The following is a 21,671-nucleotide window of genomic DNA, read 5'->3' as shown; positions in this document are numbered from 1 at the left end:
CATCAAGCCACAAAGAGCTGAGCTCAGCTACAGCTTGAAGAAGCGCGGCCGAACTGGTGCTCTTACCCCCCACCCCCACCCCGCTCCGCTCCAGTGGCACAGCCCAATTAGCCGTTGCAATAAAAGCGGCACGGAAACCGGGCCCCTCAAGGGTCCCACGTTTATTAGGGCTAGAAGCGACTACGTGGGAATCCCCCGAGCCTTCAGGAAGGGCTGGCGCTTGCAGCGAAGATCAGCGATTCGATCCATAAAGAGCTCAAGGTTTCGTTTCGTTTCGTTTCCTGGCCTGGAGTTATTTCCGCCTTTGGCGCTGGGTGTAACTTCGAGCTACCAGCGGCAGAAGTCAGAGGAAAAGGGCGGAAGGGTCTGGCAGGTGAGAAAGGGAAGATTGTTTTTGAAAAAACCCAGTGTTTACATCGTCTTAAAGAACGCCCGAGCGCAGACAACGCTTTCTGATTCCGGCAATCGAGGGCCTCCCGAGTGCGTTAGCGACCCCTCCCATCATCTCCAGGCCGCGGGGGAGATGCGGATTGTAGCCCCCGCAGGGAGCTGGGTTGGGGTCAGATCCTCACCCCGTGAAGGGGGCAGGCGGGTCTCCTCCTTTGGGCGACCAGGGGCACCGAGCTGACCCGCTCCTCGACAAATAAGGGCCGTTCGCACGACGCCTCGCCCTCCTCGGCGCGCTCCGGGCCGGGCAGACTTTGGCCAGGAAGCCACTTTCGCTTCGGTTGCTTCCCTTTCCTTGCTCTCTGCAGGCCTCCGAGGGAACTTCGGCGCGGGGACCCCGCGGATGCCGGCCCCGCCACTTTCGCTTTCCAGCGCCCACCCTCCGGGCGCCCGTGGCCGCCTTTCCTTCGGCCGCAGCCTCGCCCCGCTCCTCGCCCGCCGCCGCTCCGGCGCTCCCCTGCCGCGTCTGGATCCAGATGGGGTTCCCGGCGGTGCGTCTGGGGCTCCTGTCCGCGGCGGCCGTCCTGTTGCTGCGGGGAGGGCGCGCAGGTGAGTGGCCGGCGGGGGCGGGGCGGGCCCGTTTTCCCGGGGCGGCGAACTCCGGAGGCTTCGCCCGGCTGGGGAGCCCGGCTCGAGCCCGTCCTATCGATCTGAAATAAATACACGTTGTTGAGCCTGCTTTAGGCTTTGTGCATGTTGCGTGTATTCATCTGTAGCACTGAGGGGATCCTAGAGGGCATCTAGTCCATCCTCCTGCCGGACCACCACTGCAGGACGTCTTTCCTGATATACCTCCATAGCCTCCCAAGATTTTAGGGTATTGGGGCTCTTTATATGAAGGGGGCTGGTTCCAAATCAAAAGGGGAGGGGTAAAAGTGTGCCTTTGGACACCCCTCTCCCAAATCTCCTATTCCCCCCCCCCCCCGTTTCAGGCTCCTCCTCCCATTCATTGCGTATTTTCTACGCGTTGGTGCTGAGCTCCAGCCAGGAGGAGCCCCAGTACATTGTGGTGGGGTATGTGGACGACCAGCTCGTGGCACGTTTTGACCCCCGCACGAGAAGAATGTTGCCCCAGGTCACCTGGCTCCATAAAGTAGGGGGAGAAGACCCCCATTTCTGGGACTTGACATCTCAGAGAGTGAGGACCACGGAGCGGAGGTTCAAAAGCGACCTCGCCATCTTGCACAGCTCCTACAACGTGAGCACAGGTAAGGCCTGGGGAGGGGAACCCTGGATTTTGGCCTCCCCAGGTAACAGTTCCTGTCCAGGCAGAAGCTGGGCCAGATAGGAAACCCTGGGGAAGGAAATGGGGTCTTGGGAGAGCAAAGGTGGATCTCTGGGTTGGGGTGTCCTATATCAATCTGCCCTCAAACCAAAAACAGCCCCCAAATTCAGCCCTATCCACCTGGTGACCCCTGAAGCCACCAGCCAGATGCAGCGGCTGCCAGAAGATGTTTTAAGAACCACGTGACTCCTGGTTACGAGGCAGCTGCCAGCTGTGCTGCTCACCTCTAGGGTTAGGGTTAGTTAGATCGAGGTTGAAACCCCTCTCCAGGGTGAGAGAAATTGATATGGATCTTAACTCCATTTTGGAGCTTCCTGCTATCTCTGAAGTAACCACCAGTTCTCAGCCAAACCTACCTCGCAGGGCTGTTGAGAGGAAAGTGTGGAAGAGAACAGCCGCTGCTCCTGGAACAAAACTCATTCTCAACAGCCTGCCTTGACTCCGAGATTGGATTATGAGCCATTTTAAATATCAGCTGTGCCAGAGGCATGATCGGTGGTGAAACTGTGGAACTCCCTGCCTCAGGAGGTCAGATTAGCCTCCGTTCCAATGGTTTTCCACCAACTAATTAACATCGTCCTGTTTAGAAGTTTCCTCTTTCTTCCACAGGCAGTGTAAATTTTATGATAGGATACCTTTTTTATGATCTGATACATTTTTGTTGCCTTTGCATAGTATCTATGAGCTTTTGGGTAATTTTTATTCATAATTGTACTTTTTTATTAATTGTCATATTTGCATATATAATATTTGTATCGGTGCAACTTCTGGGCACTTTTCAGAGGCAGCCCCCAGATAGAGCTCACTGCAATGGTCAGAGGAGAAGTGTGATATAAATCAAGAAATAAATAATAATCTTGCAGAAGTAGATTTCAGCTAAACATCTGGAAAACCTTCCTAACAGTGGAAGCTAGGAAGAGACCCTCCCAGGTGATGGTGAATATGCTTCAACCAGAAGTGTTCAGGCAGAACTGCAACTCCCATCCGTCGTCAGGGTCTGCCAGATGCCTCATACCCAAAGCAATCAAGATTCTCACAGTCTTCTTTAACAAGATTTATTGAGATGAGTGGAATTAGAAGAATCTCAGCAACTGAACTATTTCCCATTAGAACCAATTTATCCACTAATATATTTCCTGAAAATGACAGAAGCAACACCGAAATGGGAGAAGAAACCAAAAAGGAGATCAAAGATAGGTACATGGAGCTGATTCTCCTGTGAGCGTTACACATCTGGCCTGTGCCCATTTTCTCTGCAGGGTTTCACACCTGGCAGCGTATGATTGGCTGCGAGCTCAGCCAAGATGGCCACAAGAGGGTGTATTACCAGTACGCCTATGACGGGGAGGACTTTATCAGCTTGGATCGGGAGACCCTCACCTGGACTGCAGCCAATGTTCACGCACAGGTGACCAAGAGGAGATGGGAAGCCGAGTCTTACATCACCCAGAGCTGGAATCTGGAGAAGGAATGTATTGAGCTGCTTCAGAAATTCATGGAGTTTGGAAAGGATTCTCTGTGGAGGAAAGGTGAGGGTGGAAGGAGGGAGCCGAGGGTGGGCGATGCCACAGGATAATGCTGGATCTGTGGCGCAATGTCCCCATGTTACACACGGGCAACTTTAAATTTGCCAATGTTGTGTTTCGTACAGATCCCCCAGTGGTGAAAGTAACCCGCAGGATCCACTCCAACGGCCTGGAGACCCTCGTCTGCCGAGCCCATGGCTTCTATCCGAAAGAGATGGACATCACCTGGAGGAAGGACGGGGAGGTCTGGGAGCAGGACACCTTCCGGGGAGGTGTTCTTCCAAACTCAGACGGGACCTACCATGCCTGGCTGAGCATTGAGGTCAACCCGAAGGAGAGGGAGCGCTATCGGTGCTACGTGGACCACGCCGGGCTGCCAGAGCCTCTGATTGTGGCCTGGGAGGAGCCTGGTGAGAGAAGGAGGGGCCACCAGCTGAATAGGAGCAAAGCTGTCCCTGGAGCCTCTCTTGTCTGGGTTCAGACAACATACTGAACGTGGTGTTGGAGTTTCCTCATTTACTGGGTTCACCCGGATGATAAATTGACCAAAATTGGATTCGCTCAACACGCCAGGCCAGGGGAGACCCTAACTAGGTTCAGAAGAACCCTTGACCTGGTCCAGTGTGTTTGGCAACCCAGCCCTTTGTGCAAATCCAAGCTGGTGGGTTACTCAAGGCCTTTTGAAAGAGGAGAGAGTTTAAAGCATGGCGTGTAAACTTTGGCTCCTGTGGGATGCCACAAGAAAGAACATGTATGTGCGGGGAGGGGAATGCGGGGGGGGGGTGTTATGGCATGGAAAGGCAGCTCTATTTTTATTGAGTGTCAAAATCCGAGAGTTGGATGTGTCCCTTGAGGTCATCCGGTCCACCCCTGCTCAGTGCAGGCATCCAAGTTAGGCCATCCCAGAAAGAAGGCTGTTCAGCTCCTACTTGAACAAATCTATCATCTCTCTGGGCCAGACGCTCTGCCCCTACTATTGAGAATTTTCTACAGATTTGTCCCTTGGTGAGCTCCATCTTCGCTGCCCTCTCTCCGAGGCCGGGAAACCAAAGGGCAGAGAAATCCAGGGCCTCCTCCAATCATTTTGCCCTTTCTCCCACACAGCCTTTGTGTCCAGCGTGGGGATCGTGGCCGGAGTCGTGGCCGTGGTGGCCGCAATCCTCGTCGCTGCTGGAGCGAGTGTCTACGTCAGTGAGTAGCTCTTGGGTGGGCACAGGGCGTGGCAGTTGCAAAACGTGCGGGAGCTGCCGCCAGCCTCCCTTCCCCCAAACCTGGTATTTCCCAGAAGCTCCCTGATCAGAGTCACTCTGAACCTGGCCCCCAGATCTCCTGGAGGTCCTTGAGAGCTGGTTCACATGATCCCCTAAGCCATAACGTTGAGGCTGGTTTGCCCTTGAGCATGTCGGGTGAACGTGTTGTTTTGGTTTGCAAACTGGGAGCTCCTCTGCCTAACTGGTAGCAGCACCAAGCAGATCTTGGCAGACTTCAAGAAACAAAGCAGAGCTGTGCTTGATTAGTGCCGGGATGGGAGACCACCAGGAAATGCAAGGGCTATAGGCTGAATTGGGAAGTCCATGAACTGGTCAGCATTGATCCTGCTTAGCTTCTTCAAGCCCACCAAGGTCAGCTCCACAATGAACACGCTGATGCCATGCATTTTGCAGCCTCCCTTTTTCTGGGATGGCTTTCCGACTTCCCAGTCTAGTCCAGAGCTTTCTGCTGCCATCGGAGGAAGGACCGAGGCTCTGAACTTCCCACCTACCAAAGGCTGAGGGGGAAATGAGTGATCCTAAGTGGGAATGTTGTCTCTGACTTCTTGATTCTGCCCTGCAGGAAAACGTGGCAGAGATGCATACAGAACGGCATCAAGTGAGTGACTCTGGAATGTAATTTTGGTACAGGGCGCCCTTCAGGTGGAAGGGGGAGCGATGCAGATGAGCCCAAATGAAGGTGTTGCAGATTTACGGCTTCGCTGCAATGGGAAATGTGGGTTCCTGCTGCAGAGAAGGAAGTTCACAATAAAGCACAACAAAAAAAATATTGAGCTAAACATATACAGGGTATAGCAAGGGTTGGAACCCATCGGCCAACCACAACATGTTTTATTAATTTTTTTGCAGCCCTGATCAAGAGGCAAAGCTCTAGAGATAGAAAAGCGACATAAATGAAACAAATTGCCGACTGTGCATAACAGTCCAGCTGAAACCTTCCAGGAGGTCTTGTTCTGGGCAGAGGGTGGGAAGGAGCGCAGGGGCAGGGTGGCTCTGCAGGAGAGAGCGCCAACGGGAGCAAAACAACAGCCGTGGTGGGTCATTTTGCGGGAGAACCCACACGTCCGAGGCATTTGCGTAGGCAGTGACGGTGGCCATCATTTCTGCCTTTCTGCCGTGTCTTCGAAAACTGGCTACTGAAGCCAGGCTGCATTTGAGTGCATATTTTAAAAATCCAATTTCCATCAAGTCCTCGCAGAACACATGTTGAAAAACCCTGCTCTAGATGATTGTTGAGGTGAGGTGAAAGATGGTGAAAGGAAACTGTCTTGATTTTTTTTTTAAAAGTGTGCATGTGGGAGATGCCTGGGACTTTGCATGTCTTGTTTCTTCTCAAATATATTGTCTGGCTGAGGGGACCCTCCACTTTGTCCCGAATATTGATTTTTCTCTTGTCTCTCTCTTACAGCCAGCAGCCCGGATTTTGAAAGTCCTCCAGGTACTTTCCAAGTAGGCAATGCAGGGCTGTAGCTTTACATATCTTTCATGAGAGGGAAAAAAGAAATTCCCAGCCCTGCAGCAAAATGTTTTAGTATTCCCCCGCCCCATCCACAGCGAGATCGCCTTACTTGGACCCTTTGTCAGCCTGACTACAGAGTGTTGTGCTGCTCTTCAGGACTGGCCCTGGGGAAAACGAGGAGGTGGGTTCCGTGGCTGAAGCCAGGTTGGAACCCGGGTCTCCCCTCTCCTAGTCCAGCACCTTTAGCACTGCCCCACCCGGCCCTCAGTGGTGACGCCTGCAGCAGCTCTCGGTTCAGCCTCGCTCTGCTGTTTTTTTCCACCATGCCCCGCCTTTGGCCTCTTCTGAATCTGGGCGGACCCCTCCTTCTTCTTGACCTGTGAAGGGCAAATTTTGCTTTGCAGCTGAATACTTTTACTGAACTCCAGGGAGAGAATTAGCCTCTCGGGTCAGCTGAGCGGCCTGGGAGACTTAGCCTCAGCTTATCTCGCTGCGGGGAGGCATTTGTTCTGCGGACCGCCTTGCGTTGTGGAGGTGCTTGTGTGTCTCCCTGGAGAGCTGGTGGAGTTGGGGCTCAGGCGTCCCTGCCAGCTGTCTCTGCCCACCCAGGAAGCTCTGATGGGGAAGGCTCCCTCCGAGGCCTCTCTCTACAAGGAGAGGGTTCCACCCGAGTTCCCGTCAGCACCAACCCTGGCATTAGAAAAGCTGCCCAACCCTGGCCATTTCTGACAACCTTCGGGGAGTGATCGGAGGGCAGGTCCCCCCCTGTTGTGAGGCTCTGCGCTTGTGAGGGAGCGCGGTGTTCCACAGCAGGATGGAGGTGAAGGTTATTCTTATTTGGAGGGGGGGGGTTGTATTATGCTATTGTTATTGCTATTTATTGTTTTAATCTTTTTCTGTTTTCACTGATCCGAAGTGTATGCTGCTTAGAATTACCTGTAGTTAAAGCAGCCTATAGGCCTAGGAGGGAGGGAGGGAGGAAGAGAGAGGGAGAGAGAGGATAGACAGATAATAAACTCTGGCAGTTTATTCGTCCACTTGCTACCACCACCGTTTGGTGATTCAACTTCATCCTCCTTTTCTCTCTCTGCTCCCTGTAACACGAGGTCCACTTGGCAGGTAAAAGCCGAGCAAAGGAGATCTCCGACGAGGACTCGCTCCGGAAGTACCAGGGGTGAAGCTCGAAGTTACTGGGGGAGCCCTAGCCCTCAGGAAGAGCCCCAGTGTCATGTTCACCGTTTCGATGTGCCTGGTACATCGTAACGCCTCGCATGCCATTTCCTGGGAGGGTTATTCTCGGGAGCGGGTGGCTGATTCCACTCTAACGAGGTGTTATCTCTTGGCTGCCACATTGGAATGTGTTTGGGTTAAGTCCTGGATTCAAGGTTGCTTTCCCAGGCTGAGGCTAACGGTTTCCAGCACCTGGGAAGGGGCGGTTGCTATGGCCGGGCGAGGGAGGGGATTTAGTTTGTATTTTCGCGCTCTTTTGCTCATTCTCAGCTTTCTCTGTATTTGCCATAATTCCCTCAATAAATCAGATTTCATTTAAGCAACTTCTTGTGAGTCTGAGTACTTGGGGTGGGCAACCATTACACCCAGTCGTCTACACCCTTTGCTTGGGCACTTAATGCCAGGCCTTCAGCACATTCACTCCAGCGGCCCCCCTCTTCCATTTGCTTTTCTGGCTGTGGCAAAGGAAAAGTCTGTCCTGTTTTCTCTTCCTTCCTAGAGGGAGGTGGAACTCTGGAAACAAGTGTTGTTTCGCCCTCTACTGGTGAAGGGAAAAATGCACCTTATTGAGAATTTTGCTACTGTGTTAATGTACTAACTGTCAGAGTGCTAGAAAGTGTTTGGCCCGAGAGGTCAGAAAAATCACACACCAGGCATTTCTATAAAAATAACTGTATTTACAGAAAGCACAAAAACATATTTACAAGCTTGTGCGTTCAAATGCGCTCAGAGAGGACAGGGAGGAAGGCAGATAGAAAGGGAACTGAAACTAACAAGCCCAGGGAAGCTGCCCTCCAGGCAAATCAGGAGCTTGTACCTTATATGGTAATGCTTTTCAGACCCAAAACTAAGGATACTTCAGTTTGACCTTCTGACTCTGCCAGAGTGATTTGTTACCGTAGGAACTTAATGTCTTTACAGCCAAAAGCAGAAAAAACCAAATACCAACACTAACACACAGTAAGGGCAGGGGCTGCACTGATCTTCTTTCCAAAGAGACTTTTCCAATTACAAAAGGCCACTGGGATAAAGGTGATTGTGGTGCCACTGGAAGGGGTAGGAATCCCTGCTTGGGAGAGGCAGAGGCTCTTCCCAGGCGGCCGCCTTTGCTGGCAGGCTTGAGAACGTCAGGCCATGGGCCCGCCTGCTGGGTCTCATGGATAGGTGTGTCATGTGAATGCAGCCCCTTTTCTTGGGTGCTGGATTTTTCTGGCATTGCCCTCCAAACTCTTTCCTTCTTCTCCTTCCCCAAGGCCCACTTTTTCTGGAAAACCCTGACCACGCTCCACTCCTTTCCTTCCCCTGCTAGGAGCTAGCCCAGGGGTTCCCAAACTGCTGGCGGTGAGTTTGAAGAAATTCCCAGTGGGAATTCTTTAGAAGAATTATTAGCATAAAAATACGTGGAGGATAGAGACAAAACTGCAGGCAGATTTTGGGGCCATTTAGATGGGGAGCCGGGAAGGCTTGTAATAAACCCAAAAGGGTTGTGATGTTGGGGGGGGGGTCCTGCCATGGCCCTGCACGGAGCCTGCGTCCCTCTCCTCTTGCAGTCCAGCTGCTCTGCTGTGGCGGAGCAACACAAAAAGAACGGGAACTTTGTGAGCGCCGGAAAGTCAGGAAAACTGAAGGAGAAGGAAGCCAGCACGGTACACATTTTGCTGAGTGGGATCTCGCTGGAGCACCCACCATTCTGGAATAAAAGCTCTTTGCTGCCAGTGTGAGGCTTCAAAGACAAAATCAAGAAGCATGCCCAGGAATCCTCCAAGGTTTTATTCCAGGGAAGGAAAGAGTAAGCTGCCTGAAAAGCGGAAAGGTGGTTCAGAGCATGCATGGTTTGTGTTCAGTGTGTGTGTGTGTGGATATGTCACACCTGTCTGCATCACCTGCAGCCAGGAGTCTCTTATCCCAGCATCTACAGCCATGGACAGTGGGCATTCCCCATGCAATCCTGGGGAATAAGGCAGCTGTGCGAGAGCCCCTGCATGCCCCAAAGTGCCTTTTGCTTTGGTATTTGAAGTGCTGCACAATCCTGCTCGTTATTCCCTGGATGGGAGACCACACAGAAATCCCCAGCATCCCTGGCGGGCAGAGCAACAGGCTGAGGGGCCCCTCCAGCACCACAGCAAGGGCAGAAGTGAAGGAAATGGGTCAGCCGGGGGATTGGCTGCTAGCAGGAACAGTGAAGTCTAAAAAAATCCTTTCTTCGGTTGATTTCTCCTCCCAGGAACGGGCTGTGGGGGTGGCATCCTCGTGTCCTTGCTCCAAGCACTCAGTGTCTGGGCCACGTGTTCCCCTCCCGTGACTCACACACCACACAGTTTCTCACCTCTTGGTGCCACACTGACCTCAGACCCGGAAACCGCCAAGAGGGGCTCCTGCACAGCCACGAAGGGGCAGCGCATGCAGGGACGGCGCAGGTGTTCCTCTCCAGAGCGGCTGAGGACAGCCCTGTTGCAACGGCCTCTCACCAGGTGGCTGCACTGGGGGGGGGGGGGGCACCGGATTGGGCGGTTCTTTCAGGGGATTCAGGAAGTCCCGCCCTGGGCCTCTGCCCCCTCCCCTCCCCAGAGCATCCTCCCTCGAGCAGGACAGGCAGAGCCCATTGGAGGGGCGCCCTGGGGACCTTCCTGGCCAGGCTCTCTGAGGCTTTGGGGGTTCCAAGCCACACCTTGAACTGTACCCCCTATTTTTCCTTCACACCCCCCACCCAGGAAAATCCAGTGCTGACAACCTTGTGGTTCTGCTGCCCACCCCCGGCCATTGCTTTATCCCCTCCCCAGCCCAGAAGAGTCAGGGCCTTCCGTCTCCTGAGCCATCCTGGGATTCAAGGTTTCCCCCTCATCCCAACACTGTCCAAGGGCACCGCAAGGGGCCTGAACTGCACCCCCCCTTTCTTTGGAGGGAGTCCGGCTCCTGCAGGGTCTGGGAATGGACAGAACCGGGGCAGGAGAGGATCAGCAACTGGGACGGCCGGTTTCATGCCAGGCTGGTTTTCTGCTCAAAACCCCTCTCCCCCTTCTGAAGGCATGCCGAGGTCTTGGGGGGCATCTTTGCCCCTTAGGCCTGCAACGAGTCTAAACATGAGAAGAGAAGCGAGTTTGGTAAGGAAGAAGAGAAAACCGTGCATGGAGGAGAAGGCTGAAGAGGAGGAACTTCACAGGGAGCTGAGTGCAGAGGAGCTGGGGGCCCATGAACCATTTTGTTTAGAGCCCCTCAGTTCAGCCAGGGCTGCAAGCAATTGGCAGTGAGAACTTGAGAGCAGAAGAACGTTTTGCATTTTTTGGTGTAAAAATCACACCGTAATGGATTTGTTACAAAAAAAAGTAAACAGAAGAATCTGTCCTGCTTTTCAATGCAGAAATCATTTTCATTGCCCGCTGGGGCAAAGTATCCTGACATCTGACTAAGTCAAGGTCCTTCCCAACACTGGGGATGTGACCAAGAGGGCTTGGACTGTCCATCCTGGGCAAAGCGACAGCTGCAACATCAAGTTGAGTCTCAGAGTGGAACGCAGGAAAAATAAAAAAAGTCCAAACCGCATGGGTTCATGTTTCAACTCTTTAAGGGATTATTACAGTTTTTTACAGTATCTGCACCCTGTACAAAATACAAAATAAAATAATACAAAACATCTAAATCAGAAAATACATGCCAAAGATCCCCATGCCTGACGCCTGATCCAAAAGGCAAGCCCAACTCTCTCTGGATCTGACTCTCTCAAGGGCCCTTCTGAACAAAGGCACCTGCAGAAACCCTTTGCTGGAGCCTCGTCCTGCGCTCCTGGGGAGCATCCTCATCACACCCACTCATGGTTAAAGATTGTCCAGCAATTGAACAGGTACACAAATAATTTTGGTTATTTTGATATGCAATATTTTAATATCCAAACAAGCAAGCCAGTCTCAAAGAAATAAACGACACCTCCATGGCGAGGCTATTCCAGAGGGGCCACCCCCCTCCCCAGCTCAGCATCCCCCTCCTAGGATGGGAGTTGAGCCCCGGAGGGCTTGCTAGGCGAGGGGATCACACCCACCTTTCCCTGCAGAATCCAGCAGGCACCAAAGAGCTGCTGATACTGCATGGACCACACTGGACCATGGAAACAAGCAGGCTCACAGCTTTAAAAGGTCCGTTCAAGTAAAGGAATGTGACATTCAGTTTGTCATTCCAAAGATCGTGTAAGGAATATTGATTGAATAGCATCTTTCAGCTTCTGATAAAATGAAGCAAGTGGTTTAGGAAAGGGGTGTAATTCTGACACTTTTAAGAAATGTGCAATTTCAGAGGAGGCAACACATTTGGGACCAAACAGTCCAGAGAACAAATGACTGAATATTTGCAAGAAACACTCTGAGGTATATTAAGCCAGTTTCAGGATCTATCAACGTTTCAAAAACTGCTTCAGCTGTGCTGAATTAATCCAAGGCAACAATATTTGGGGAAAACCACCCTGGGGGTGCTTGGTGGTTTGAAGACACTCTCTCCGCCTTTCAGTTTTACTTTTTTCTCTTTTAACTCTGTATTTTTTGTGCTTTTTACATGGTTTTTATGACCTTTTATTTGTAAATCACACAGAGTCACTTCCAGAGTGAGATGGGTAGTGTATGAATTTGACAATTAAATAAATGAACTTGGGCAATCTCATGTCCTCTCTTTCTCCAGAGAGGGTGGAAGGAGCCGATCTACTCATCGGCTCCTTGTTCTGAGCTGCAATTGTCGGCACAGCAAAACGCAAAGCCATCTTGGGTCCACCATTTCTTCCCAGAGGTCAAAATGAATGCATGATCTTATATTGTCCATGCATATCTTGCACCATTAAACGTGTCTTGTTCTTGGAACAGCATCAGCAAAAGACCCCCAAACTGCCAAGGCTTGGTTTAGCTGGTCCTTGTCTGTACTCTGAGGCCCTGGGGATCAGGGGAAAAATATCATTCTGGAAGGGACTCCCGAAGGCCATCCAATCCCACATCAACTAAGATGGAAGCTACTGATTGAAAAGGGTTGGGCTCTACTGTGGTAAAGAGGCTCTCGTCTGAGCAATGAGCTTAATTCTAGGGAGCATTTCTCCCCAAAAATGTAATGACTGGGAAATGAAGTCCACTTTCTTTTCCAAAGCCAGGAGAACTCAAACAACCGTCCTCCCTAAAAAGCCCCCCAAGATTTCCCCTTGTCTTTCTTCCTTGGATGGATGGAAATAGGAAAGATCAGAGCGTTTGGGGGCAGAAGAAAAGGTCCCAGACTGAGACCGGGGAAGCCAGCCAGTTCAGGGTTGGGGTCCCAGCATGGCATCCTGAGGGGCCCGTGAGCCTTTCACCTGCCTCACCCAGAAACCTCTCAGTGGGATTTCACTGCAGGAGGACAATGTGGACCCAGCAAGGGGCTTTCTTTCTACTTACGGATCCATCCTGTGATGGGAGAAACCAGAGGAATAGTAGATAGAAGACTGTAGCTGTCACCCCCAAGATGATTTGGTAAAGGACTTCCTCAGTTACTAAAAGAAGAACAGGCTCTGCACTCTTTGGTTAAGGCCCGTTGCTCCCCAAGGCCTCCTGGCAGGGCCCCCAACCTGTTCCTGGGATGTGCAAAGGAGGCTCCCCCATCACAGCCCTCACGGCTCCCCGGCAGCTTCCCTTCTCCAAAGATGGACGCTTTGCTCCCAAGGGCCACGGCTCCTGCTTGGCATCCCCAGCACATAGAGGGGTCTTCCCACAACACATTTATCCTTCAGCTAAGATGTCAGAAGTACCCACTTTTTTCTGGATTCAGATGACACCCTGAGCCCAAACTATCTGTGGGGCTGCATTCATGTGACACTGTTAGGCTGAAATGCAGGTGGTTGGTTGCCTGGTTCCTGGCTGGGGAAAAGCTTCTGGTGCACCCAGACTATGATTGGCAGGGACTCCTCACCCCCAAGACCCCCTCAGGGGGAGTCCAAAGCAGAAGGAGCAAGTGGGTCCAGCACAGCCCCTTCCTCTTTACTTACAGGAGCAGAAGGTGATATCAAGCAGCAAGACGACAGCAGCTGCAGGTGCCAGGAAGGCTTCTGCACAGTGCCTCCTTTTGGCTGGAGAGAGAAAAACTCCTCACTCCTCAGCTCGGTCCCTCCTCCCCAAAGCCCCCCCAGGAGGACCCTGAGCTCCACGGCGGAGGCTGGGCACCCAACCTGGTGCCTGTCAGAAACCAGACCCTTCCCGGGCCCTGAACCAGGACCACGTTTCCTGCGCTACGTCCCCAAAGGCACAGAGGCTGGGTCTGCACAGCAGGTTTATTTCTCATCCCATCATTTCCCAAGACAATCCGATAGGTAGCTATTCTGACATCCCCCCACTGAGGTCAAGCAGGCTGCCTCCCAGGCCAAACAGGAGCATTGCTGGTTTTGAGACTGATAGAAAAATGGCTCTCTGGGAGCCCCTTCCCTTCTGGCTTGGGCTATTATGGGGAGGGGGCTTATGGGGGTCCTGGATGCAATGTTAAGGGCTCAGCCATCAACGCCAGTTCAGCCAACACAGAAGGACACTGGTTGGGGGGAGGAGCAGGGGAGGCATTTGCAGTTCACTTTCCTTTCAGGAGGAGGATCCCAAGTCCCACATTTATGGCAATCAAGAATCCTGTGAGAATCAACTGCACTGAAGCTAAAAAAGGAGAACCATGTTTCTGATTAGTCAGGAAGCTCTCCTCCAAGGCAGAGGGGCTACATCCTCTGAAATGGAGATGCTGAGCAAGGAGGCATTTCCCAACCTGCTGTGGCCCCCAGGCAGAGCTCCCCCCCCCCCGAAGTAAGCCCCTCCCCTCCAAGGCCGCAGAGGGAAGGGCCTGGAAGAGCCACAACCAAGGCAGCGGCCAGAGAAGAGGGGCCAAGCCTGGGTCCAGCAAGCAGCTGAAGGAAACATTTCAGGCAGGCCCCTCCCTGGGTCACCAAAGACAAATAGGAGGAGGGGGAAGCACAGGGCCGCAACTAGGGTCTGTGTCACCTGGGGCAAACATGGATTCCACACCCATTTGGCACCTCCCCAGCGTTCATTTTGGCGCCCCCCAGCGCAGCGCCTGGGGCACATGCCCCGCTTGCCCCCTGCCCCTAGTTGCAGCCCTGGGGAGGCATGTACAGACTTCCAAGATTCTGCTACTATCGTTTGACAATAAAAGTAGGACTGACGCTGGTTTCTTCTTCTGGTCTCCCTTGCTGGGCTGACAAAGGCCCTCCCTCCATTGCTGAAAGGGACACTGAATGACATGATGTAACTATCCCAAAAGAAGATTCTACCATCAAGAAGAACAGTGTTTTAGGTGGATTTCTGTCAAAAAGGGACCTTCCGTTCTCAAGGTCCCACTTCTGAATCCCCTCTCAGAACCAATGTTTCTTCCATCCCCAGATCAAGGACTCTGTGTCCTGCTCTCCACCTGAAAACCTGAGATGGTGCAGCACAGAGCTGTTACTTCTCACTCTTTCCAACATAGGGGAAAAATCCCCTCTCCGTGTCCCAAGCACCCAGTCTCTCACCAGGCTCCTCCTTCCAGGCCACGACCAGGGGCTCCTGCAAGCCAACATGCTCCACGTGGCACTTGAAGTGGTCCCTCTCCTGGGGGTCGATCTCAATGCTGAGCCAGACATAATAGGTCCCGTCCGAGTTGGGGGCCACGCTCCTACGGAAGGTCCCGTACTTGCAGACCTCCCCGTCCCTCCTCCAGGTGGCCTGGATCTCCTTGGGGTAGAAGCCATAGGCCTGGCAGATGCGGGTCTCCATGTTTTCGCTAACCGCCTTGTGGGTCACCTTCCCCACTGGGGGCTCTGCAGAAACAGCAACACCACAACTCACAGGATCTGTAGAGTTGCTGGTCAGGTGATTTAATGGCAGGGAAGACCTTGTTTGGTGATCCTCTCCCACTCTTCCCTCTCTTCTCCTGAACCTCTGGGACCCTCAAAGATGGGGCATTGAAACTCTTTGGATTTATTTTTGCCAGGGATACATAGAACTTTGGGGAAAGTTCCCACTCTGAGCAAATAATTGTAATGCTTGGGGGATTGATTCAGTTTTGGCCCCCAGATGGAATTTGTTCAAATTGTTCCAGAAGGAAATCAGGAAGAGACTCATCTTTTGGTTCTGCCCCAAGTGCAGGATGTGGGAATTACAGATTCTTCTGTTTTGCAAGATTTTCTCATGGAAATAGAACAGTGTCTTGCAGCCTTGACCTCTTGCTCAATTTGTTTCATTTCCTTGGTCTTTGAAGAACTTATTTTGGGGGCTCTGAAGATTATTTTCCCCCCTGTCCTAGTAAGCTAAAACTCCAGATCTCTTTCTGCCAGGCGTGTGAATGGTGGCTTAGCCTTTTGATTCAGTGCAGAAATCATATGGGGAGGGGGAGGGGTACAAACACGCACAATGGAGGGCCCATTTAGCCCCTCACCTGTCCTCTCCAGAGCCTCCTTCCCTTAGGACAGGTATCTCTGCAGCCGCTCAATGCAGATTGTCTCCAGGAAGACTTTGTTTCCCTGCAACCACCCTGGATCATCCTCCCACTCCTCCTTGATCTCCTGGGCCTGGGGCTGAGCTGCCACCCATCTGAGGGACTCCTTCTCGAAGCTGAGGAAGTCCCTCCCATTGTAGCCATAGCGCAAAACCCCTCCTTGGCTCCGTCTTCTCCGACTTCACAGCCCACCATCGCCTGCCAGGTGTGAAGCCCTGAAAGAGGCCCAGAGGGGTTGGGTGAACCAGATTTCTCCTTCCCCTTTTTATCCAACAGGGGGAAAGTCCTTTTGTGATGGGGCTGCCCTTAATCCTTCTGTGGTGGGATCAGATCATGGAGATCATGAGGGAGGAGATCTGGGGGGAGGGAGGGTGTTTTCCTTCCTTTGCAGGAAAAGAGATCTCCCAATCCTGTCCCCGGCAGCCATTGGTGGTCAAAGGCAGGACTGTGTTTTCCTCGCCTGGGATGGGGGCTCATCTCATCCACCCACCCACCCCTCCTCTTCTTTGCTCTCTCCCCTCTTCTCCTGATAATCAAAGTGACAAGATGCAGAAAGCGAGAACTGAGGGAGAATTCAGGGCTTGAAGGCAGATTCTGCCTCTGCTCACCTCCAGCCTGGTTGAGGTTTGATAACCCCTCCAGGTCAGCTCTGAACACCCACTCTGGGGCCACAAAGGTCTTCCTCTCCACCTCCCCCATCCAGGGCACCAGAGGCTTCATTCTCCTTGTGAGCCTGTGAAGCCGAGCGATGGGCTGGTCATCCAGCCGGACCATAGTGAGGAACTGGGGCAGCCCCTGGCTGAGCTCTGACACCTTCAGGTTGAAGTAGCACAGGGAGTGCCCAAAGGAGCTTGGAAAGGGAAAAGGGTGAGGCAGAATTAGTGGGTCTGGACTGCACCTCTGCTCCGCACCATATATTATTGTCCCACAATTAGTAATTACTTAATATTAAAAACCTGATTGAATTCTGTATGTGTCTCTGTTGATATGTTGATAAAAGGAAATAAAAAATAGAGGAAGCAAATTCAACAGAAGGAGGCAGACTGGACTTTGAACCCTGAACATTCTCCTTTCACTCTCACCCTCCACCTTCCCGGAAATACAAACGGGACTGGATGACAAGCCAAATACCCAAAGTCCTTAAACGAGGCTCAGCGAAGCACAAGGGGAGGAAGCCGTTTCCTTGCTGGAAGGAGCTGGGGAGGGGGGAGAGAGACCCGGCCCAGGACAGCGCTTCCCCTCCCCTTCTGCTTCCTCCCCACCAGCTCGCAGCTCCTTCCAGAAACCCACCGCAGCGGCCCCCCGGCACGAGGGCCCCCAGCGCCGCCCCCAGGAGCCAAAGGGGCGCCGGGAGCAGCGCCATCGCGCGCATCTGCACCTGCGACTGAAGGCACCTCCGGGACTCCTCCGAGGAAAGCCTCCCGCCCCCCCCGCCTCCCCCCCCCCCCCCGCTCCAGAGGCAGCGAGAGACCGAGCTGAAATTCTCCGCTCCGTCCGAAGCCTGCGGGTCCGCGAGGGAAGCGAGGAAGCAGCGCTGCTCCTTTGCGCATCTTCCGCGGCTCTGGCGCGGGGGGGGGGGGCTAGCCATACGCTGCCCACAATGCGCAGCGACCCCCTTAAGGGTATCACCAGCCACGTTTAGTGCGCAAACCACCCGGCTCCGCGTCTTGTGTGAACGCAGCCACCGTGACGCCCTCCTGGCTCTTTCTTCTTGCAAGCCCCCTCCCTCCCCCCGCGGCCGCTGCGGATCCTTTGGCAGAAGTGGCAGCCCCCCGAAGCCCCCTTTTATTCCTCATTGAGAAAACGTCGCGAAAACGGCGGCTCCCCAAAGCGTCAAATATGATTGTACTAGCACAGGGGGCCTTTCGTCTTTTTTGGGGGGGGGGACAGTACAGAATTAACAATGCTGTAGAGTTAACGACGGCCATCTAAGCAGGGAATAGGGATTTCATCTGAGTGTTTGGAGGTAAGAGAAGTCCCTGTGTCATGTTCACCGTTTCAATGTGCATGGTACATCCTAACGTGTCGCGTGTCAAGTTGCTGACGTGTGTTCTGTTTGGGAGGAGGCTGTGCGGAGTCCTTGTACTGGGTTTGTTATCTGTATTCAGCTGAATGGAATGTGTTTGGGTTATCGTGGGTGTTCAAGGTTTTCTTCCCAGGAGATCAGCAGAACTCGTTACCAGCACCTGGGATGGGGAATTTGAAACAGTTGGGCGAGGGGAGGGATTACGTTTGCACTGAGGGTTTTTAGTTTGTATTTGGCGCGCTTTTGCTCATTCTCAGCTTTCTTTGTATTTGCATGCTATTCTTTAATAAACCAGATATTATTAAGCTCCTGCTTGTGAGTCTGCATATGTTAGGATAGGCAATCATTACACCCTGTTCTTTATGGGATGGTTTTGCACGGGACCCTTTCTTTCCGATTGGATCCTTTTCCTGTCCTGTCCTGTCCTTTCCCTTTTGGAGGCTTCTGTTCGTTCCCTTCCCCCGTCTTTTCCTTCACTGCCCCCTTCTCCGTTCGGCTGATCATTTCCTGTCATCGCCCCAGAACCACAATCTCTCCTGGGCAGAGGCCCCCAAGCTCTTCGGGAGGGAGGGTGGGAGCTCAGCCTGCCCTGATTCACTGTGTTAAAAAGCTATTTTATAACAGCTTTTTAAAGTTTTAAAACAAGGAAATAAAATCTATGAGAAACTAATAAAGAAAAGGAAAGAGAACAGAAGTGCAAGGGGGGAAAAGAAAAAGAAAAGAAATAGAAAAAGGAATAACTCCCGACTTCTTTGACAATATATATAGGTGAAATTTATATTCAACTCTTACTCTAAGGTTAGGTAAAGGTAAAGGTTCCCCTTGACATTAAGTCCAGTCGTGTCCGACTCTCGGGGGCGGTGCTCATCTCCATTTCAAAGCTGAAGAGCCGGCGTTTGTCCATAGACACTTCCTCCGTGGTCATGTGGCCGGCATGACTAAACGGAATGCCGTTACCTGCCTGCTGAAGCAGTACCTATTAATCTACTCACATTTGCATGTTTTCGAACTGCTAGGTTGGCAGGAGCTGGGACTAGCAACGGGAGCTCACCCCATCACGCGTATTCAAACTGCTGACCTTCCAATCAGCAAGCTCAGCAGCTCAGCAGTTTAACCCGCAGCACCAAAGTTCTATGTATCCCTTCTGAAAATAAATCTAAAGAGTTTCAAAGCCCCATCTTTGAGGCTCCCACAGGTTCAGGAGAAGAGAGGGAAGAGTGGGAGAGGATCACCAAACAAGGTCTTCCCTCCTATTAAATCACCTGGCCAGGAACTCTAGAGATCCTCTGAGCTGTGGTGTTGCTGTTTCTGCAGAGCCCCCAGTGGGGAAGGTGACCCACAAGGCAGTTAGCGACAACGTGGAGACCCTCATCTGCCAGGCCTATGACTTCTACCCCAAGGAGATCCAGGCCACCTGGAGGAGGGACGGGGAGGTCTGCAAGTACGGGACCTTCCGTAGGAACGTGGCCCCCAACTCGGACGGGACCTATTATGTCTGGCTCAGCACTGAGATCGACCCCTAGGAGAGGGACCACTTCAAGTGCCACGTGGAGCATGTTGACTTGCAGGAGCCCCTGGTCTTGGCCTGGAAGGAGGAGACGGGTGAGAGGCTGAGGGTTGGGACACGGAGAAATAGATTTTTTAACTGATCTATTTTGGAAAGTGGTGGTGGGGAGAAAGCTTTCTGCTGCAGCATCTCAAGTTTTCAGGCAGAGAGCAGGAAGTAGAGTCCTGCCTTTAGCGATGGGAGAGAAGTGATTTCTGACAGGGGAGTTGGAAGTGGGAACTGGAGAGCCAAGTTATGAAGATTGATGTGATTGATAGATGATATGATATGGGTAGAGATAGAAATGATATGAAGCTGCAACCCTCTTTTTGTTTCTGGTAGAATTATCTGTGGGACAAGTTGTACCATGTCATTCAGTGCCTTTTCAGCAGGGGAGGGAGGGCCTTTGTCAGCCCAGCAAGGGAGACCAGACTGAGAAACCAATGTCAGTCCTATTTTTATTGTCAAACGATAGTAGCAGAATCTTTCAATCTGAACATGCTTCCCCCTCCCTCCATTTATCTTCGGGTGACCCAGGGAGGGGCCTGCCTGACACGTTTCCTTAAACCACTTGCTGGGCCAGGCTGAAGCCCCTCATACCTCACCACTGCCTTCGTTGTGGCTCTTCCAGGCCCTTCCCTCTGTGGCCTTGGAGGGGAGGGGCTTCCTTCAGGAGGGGGCTCTGCCTGGGGGCCACGGCAGGTTGGGAAATGCCTCCTTGCTCAGCATCTGTCTAATCAGAAAGACGTTTCTCCTTTTTTAGGTACAGTGCAGAGGATTCTTTTGGGAATTGTGGCTGTCATAATCTTGGGACTTGGGGTTGCCTTCCTGAGCTGTAAGTGACCCCCACAAACCCCTTCCCAACAAATTGCATTTTGAACATGAGTTACAAAGGAAGAGGAATCGATGCAGCCCTGTTTCCATTTCCTGTAAATCCCAGAATGAGCAATGCTCCTGGTCTGCCTGGGAGGGAGCCTCCTTGGCTTCTGTGGACTTACTTCAGAGAGCAAATATCGGGGGCTCTGGAGTGAAAGGAAAGTCCCCTAAGTGATCTGGGAAGCACTAGAAAAAGCATAATCCTGGCCCCAAAGATCCATTTGCCCTCTCACCTGGAAGAGGGACCTTCAGAGAACCTCTGAGGGAAGGTGGGGCAATGGAGGCTGGGTCCCCCCGTCCTCTGCCCCTGCAAGCAATTACCCCTGTGACAGAGAAGGATGGGAGAAGGGCCAGTGGAGGATGGGTCTGCTGCTTCCTCTGCTCCACCTCAAATCAAGGCAGATACGAGGGAGGATGGATGCAGGGAAGCGTCTCCTCAACTGAGTTTGGCCAAGTGCAGCTCAAGACAGCCATATAATTTTCTCAGCAAGGGTGCAGAAGTGCTTTGCCATTTCCTTCTTCCGGGATGTGCATTTTGACTTGCTTGGGATTAGTCTTGTTCACTTGCCAATCTTGGTGCAAGTGCTAACCCTGTCAGGCCCAGGCTAGCCTTTCAAGATCAGCCAAGGTTGCTGGCACTTAGATCTGGCTCAGCTGGGCTGGGGCTTTGGAGTATAAACCAAAGCAAATGTCCTGAGAGTTGCATTAAGAACCACCATGTCTGGAATATGTGGGGAAGACCATCTCTCTTGCACCAGGAGGAGGATTCCCAGAGATGTAGCATCTTTGCTTAACAATAATTTGTTGAGTTTTTCCTACTAACAGATTAAGCTGCTGTTGTACCTAGTCATTTTGGCCGGGTGAAAAGGTTGTATTAGATTGTCTCCTCTCACGTGCTTCATGCAAAATAGCCTGGGGGGAGGAAACCTGCCCGGACTTGTTCTTACTTCCTCTTTTTTTTTCTCTGCCGGCAATGTAGCCAAGCAAGGCTTGCTCCAAAGGGAGCTAAGTCCTTTAAATATGTTTTGCTTTTGTTTTTGCTTTCTGTAAATAAATTATTTTTATAGAAATGCTTGGTGTGTGACTTTTTTGACCTCTCCTGGGCTAAAGGCTTTCCCAGCATCTGCCAACATAATTGATGGTGATTTTGTACAAGGTGCTATTGGGAACAGCCCTGCTGGCCAGCTTTGAGTGGCTTCAGCAGTGGTGGAAAAGGAGGAGTATTCTGTTGCCAGAGGAGCCCCAATCGGCCCCAGAGCAGTTTCAGCTTGATTCTTTTGGCAACAACCCCCAGGAATTTTCCTTTTCATCTCCCGGTGGTCAGCACCTCTCGTCAGCCTGCAATTTTGCCCTTCGCCCTTAATGATAAGCAGACGGGTGCAGTAATGTATGTTTCTCAAAATGCCGGGTTATAATCCAGCCATTTGCTCCATCAGGGCCCTTGGAGGCCTTCAGTGTAAATCCTTCCCCATCCCTGTCCCAGAATTAAACTAGCCATCTTCTCTTTTTGCCATATATCAGGCTGGTGGTGGAGATGCAGGA

At 52.2% G+C, this 21,671-nt stretch overlaps 1 protein-coding gene and 1 pseudogene across 1 annotated transcript; one reads left to right on the top strand and one right to left on the bottom strand.

Moving 5' to 3' along the window:
• Nucleotides 1-292: 292 nt before the first annotated feature.
• Nucleotides 293-7,508, top strand: LOC134491981 (class I histocompatibility antigen, F10 alpha chain-like). Its single transcript, XM_063296092.1, has 9 exons — nucleotides 293-373; nucleotides 756-996; nucleotides 1,380-1,655; nucleotides 2,992-3,261; nucleotides 3,384-3,668; nucleotides 4,363-4,449; nucleotides 5,092-5,127; nucleotides 5,938-5,967; nucleotides 7,108-7,508. Exons 2-9 carry the CDS (start codon nucleotides 924-926, stop codon nucleotides 7,164-7,166), a joined length of 1,116 nt encoding a protein of 371 aa, XP_063152162.1. The 5' UTR covers nucleotides 293-373; nucleotides 756-923; the 3' UTR covers nucleotides 7,167-7,508.
• A 7,140-nt stretch (nucleotides 7,509-14,648) lies between these two features.
• On the bottom strand, nucleotides 14,649-16,546 carry LOC134488849 (major histocompatibility complex class I-related gene protein-like; annotated as a pseudogene).
• Nucleotides 16,547-21,671: the final 5,125 nt, after the last annotated feature.

This window comes from Candoia aspera, chromosome 2 (genome assembly GCF_035149785.1).
Source record: "Candoia aspera isolate rCanAsp1 chromosome 2, rCanAsp1.hap2, whole genome shotgun sequence".
Lineage (NCBI taxonomy): Eukaryota > Metazoa > Chordata > Lepidosauria > Squamata > Boidae > Candoia > Candoia aspera.
This window is presented reverse-complemented; position numbering and strand designations above follow the sequence as displayed.